This window comes from Triticum aestivum, unplaced genomic scaffold (genome assembly GCF_018294505.1).
Source record: "Triticum aestivum cultivar Chinese Spring unplaced genomic scaffold, IWGSC CS RefSeq v2.1 scaffold173454, whole genome shotgun sequence".
Taxonomy (NCBI): Eukaryota; Viridiplantae; Streptophyta; class Magnoliopsida; order Poales; family Poaceae; genus Triticum; species Triticum aestivum.
The window spans coordinates 200-3,771 of record NW_025239819.1 but is presented as its reverse complement, the minus strand read 5'-3'; the positions used below and the strand labels follow the sequence as shown (position 1 = coordinate 3,771).

Below are 3,572 nucleotides of genomic sequence, written 5' to 3'. Positions count from 1 at the left end.
TTGGGGTTCATGGGTGAGAGAAGGGGATCGAGAGAATGCGAGGGAGACAGATAGCCGGGGGTGCACTTAGTCCCTTAAGTGACATGGCGGTCAAAACCAACCACCTGGATGGTTTTAGTCAAAACCGGGCCCACGTCATACCAAAACCACTTTACGTGTTGCGAGGGACGAAAAATATCCGGTTTAAGTAGTTGAGAGACTGAGTTGTAGTGGTTTCGGAGTCGAGGGTCGATTTCTACACTATTGCCAAAGTTCGAGGACGAAAAATATAGTTATCCCTAAGTTAAAATGTTACATCCATACATGGTATTCAATAATGTGAACTTGTAGGGATATATATTCCATCAAGAGAATATTCAATTCTCCGAGGAAATAAAGATTATCCATGAACAAAACATGGAACTAAAGAACAAGGTAACTGTAGTGACTTGATTTCGTATTCAAAACTTTTGGGGGGTTGAGACTAAGGGTGCTCCTTGATGTTGGTTTTAGCTTTATTCATAGAGAATGGCTCCACTAAGGGTGCAACATGTTACCTTGGAAGACAGAGTATATAAGAGAAGTATTAAGGTGCATTGCACCTAGTTATATGTCAAGTATTTTTCACCTGGCAGCCTCTCGTGGTAGTTGAGTTAGCAGAGTCATATGTGACCGGGATGTGCATGTGTGAGTGCGCGTGCACCTGTAAATAAAGCTAGCTTGTTCCAAATATTTACACCATGTATGTACATTTTAAAATTTTGGACTTATACTCATAGAGAATCTGAAGTATTTTTCAAGTGCTTACATGGAAAAAGGAAGATGCTTGAATTTAGCTTGAGAAAAAAGAAAGCGCAGGGAGAATCAACGGCTCCAGCTTTGTCCAGTCGATCATCCCAGAACACCTGTACATACAGCTAAGCTGATGCAGCAAAGAGGGAAGAACGAAAGCAGATCAGAGTGATTGCGGTGCATCGTTAAGGACTAGATACTAAAGATCAAGTGCTGCCATGACTCGGAGCACCAAATTTGGAAGCAAATGGTCTTTACTCTAGTTTATTACTCATCCATTACAGGCTCTAATCGAGATCGGAACGCCGTCACTCACGTGGACTGCACATTTTTTTGCATCCTGCTCTGTGGCCACTTTACTCGACTAACCTTAAACATGTCCTTTTTTGGATGAGCCAAGTGGAAAGCTAGTTAGTAGTACATATGTATGCTCACGAATCCAGCAACCTTGAACGACATGGTAGTACCAGCTAACCTTTTATATCTTGGATGCTACCTTTAGCCCCCAATTGCCAATGTTCCTGCCACACCCACCTCAATAAGTATGGTTACAATTATTAGCGTTAAAAATCACAATCAATGAAGTTTTCCCAAGGGTATGGAGTACAAACTTCACATGCATTATTGTCACCAACGCAAGCAAGAAATGTGTTAAAAAAATTAAAAATTGAGTTATTTATGAGCGAATAGAAGATTCACTGACATGGTCAATTCGTACCAAAGACGCAGTTTATTGGTTGCGGTAGATCTATGACTACTTAATCTTAAGATTTGGCATCTTACACGTCAGGGCATCCGATATACAATATTGGCGTCAAAAGTCGTACCTCGATTGTCGCGAAAAAGTCATGTCATTTGTCATCTTTCATATCGACCGTGTTGAAATATAATTGGACAATTGTACCAACATATAAGTATGTGTTTATAAAAAAAAGCATACTACCCACATTTTACATGGTAATATGTAGATATACAATTGGATGGCTCCACCAAAATATGTTTATAATAAATTAAGTGTACCACTCACATGTTACACGGTGACGTGTCCAAATATAGTTTGATAGTTGTACAAAGATACAATAAGTACACAATTATAGAAAAAAGTGTACAACCCGCATATATATTGTTTGATATGGGCACATCGTTTCCAGAAAAGTGTACACCCACGTATTATGTGGTACGAGCACATGATTTCAAAGAAAGAGACAAACAAAAACCAAAAACTACTTGCCTCTCGAGGAAATGGAGCAGGTTTTACCACTTCAACCTTAATTAAAAACATGTCTAAGACTTTGAATAGGTACCTAACACCATTACTAATCTGTTTCAACGGTTCGAACAAAAAGAGGCTGGCTTCGTAACTGGCGCGATATTGTACGGCTCAAGTTATTGCAACATGTCCGAAGCCAGTAGGGGCTATCCTCGTACCCAAAGGTTTAAACTATGAATAGTGGCAACGATATGTTATGATGTCCTTATCGCACACATCGAGGAAAATAGTACGTGGTGGGCCATTCATTAACCTAATGAACAATTAAAATGGTATTTTAGCCAGTTGTTTAATCCTAGCTTAGTGTTGTCTGCACATGGCCGCTCGATTCCTTTTGGTTTGCAGACCATTACAAGCAAACCCAACAGTACAAAAGTAGCTAGCTGGATCAGGTAGCAGCCGGGGGAAAGCTTCAACTACGAGCTAGATTAGACTTCTAGACAGCAGAGAAGCAACAATTAGCAGCATAGGTAGCACCATTTACTTTCTCCAATCGACCGGCCAGCCGGCAGGATAGATTAGACATCTAGAGAGCAAAGAAGCAACAATTAGTGTCGGTAGCTGGAAGAAGAAGAAGGAGAGGATGGGGAGGGGGAAGATTGCGAATGAGAGGATCGACAACGCGACGAACCGTCAGGTGACCTTCTCCAAGCGACGCGGAGGGCTGATGAAGAAGGCCCGGGAGCTCGCCATCCTCTGTGACGCCGATCTTGCACTCATCGTCTTCTCCAGCACCGGTCGCCTCTACGACTTCGCGAGCTCCAGGTCTGTCAGTTAATTATTTAGTTCATGCACCCTCCTAATCCTCTCTTAATTACTTAATTATATCATCTCTTAGTTTGTTATGTGTTTGTAATTTCTTTTGTCTTTATCAGAGGCATGGAGGCAATACTAGAGCGCTACCAGGAGGCCAAACAGGAGCATTGCGGAGTGTTGAATCCAACATCAGAGGCAAAGGTATGTATCCATAGTAGCTTTTAGAAGCCACACACATATATTTACCGAAGAAGGTCTGTCTTGTCATCCTCCGAAGATTATGGACCCCGCGTCGTCTCCCTGGCGGCTCAGGGGTAAGAAGCGCCGCCGTCGCAACTTCTCGTCCTCCCTGTCCCAGTCTGGCCGTCGCTGGAGGGGCTCCCCAGCAAAGCCCGGGCCAGCCTCAAGGAAGGTAGCAGCCGGGCACTCGCCTCCGTCCTGGCGCGGGCGTGCAGGCTGTTGGAAATAATCCATGTCGTGGCGGTGGCGATCAGCGTCGGCGCGTGCATTGTCTGGGCATCACCTGACCATTATCTGGGATGTGTATGGGGCATGTCCATGTAGTGTCTAGGTAGAGTCCGAGTGTATGCGTGTGTGGCGCGGGCTGTGCGTGCACTCATTGCGTGTAGATAGGCCTAGGTAGTTAGTGGATCCTGGGGCAAGCGTAGAGATCACAGCGTGCTCACCATGACCCGTGCGCATGGTGGGCGCGTTCAGAGCGGGCCGATCGGGCGCCGGCTGGGTAGGAGGCGTGGGTATCATGCCCCAGTGCTGG

The 3,572-nt window shown here is 44.6% G+C and overlaps 1 protein-coding gene across 1 annotated transcript; it reads left to right on the top strand.

Annotated features, from left to right (window-relative positions):
* Positions 1-2,498: 2,498 nt before the first annotated feature.
* On the top strand, positions 2,499-3,297 carry LOC123176748 (MADS-box transcription factor 25-like). The gene is made up of 2 exons (XM_044590820.1): positions 2,499-2,806; positions 2,917-3,297. The coding sequence occupies exons 1-2, from the start codon at positions 2,625-2,627 to the stop codon at positions 3,020-3,022; spliced, it is 288 nt and encodes a 95-aa protein (XP_044446755.1). The 5' UTR covers positions 2,499-2,624; the 3' UTR covers positions 3,023-3,297.
* The last annotated feature ends 275 nt before the right edge of the window (positions 3,298-3,572 follow it).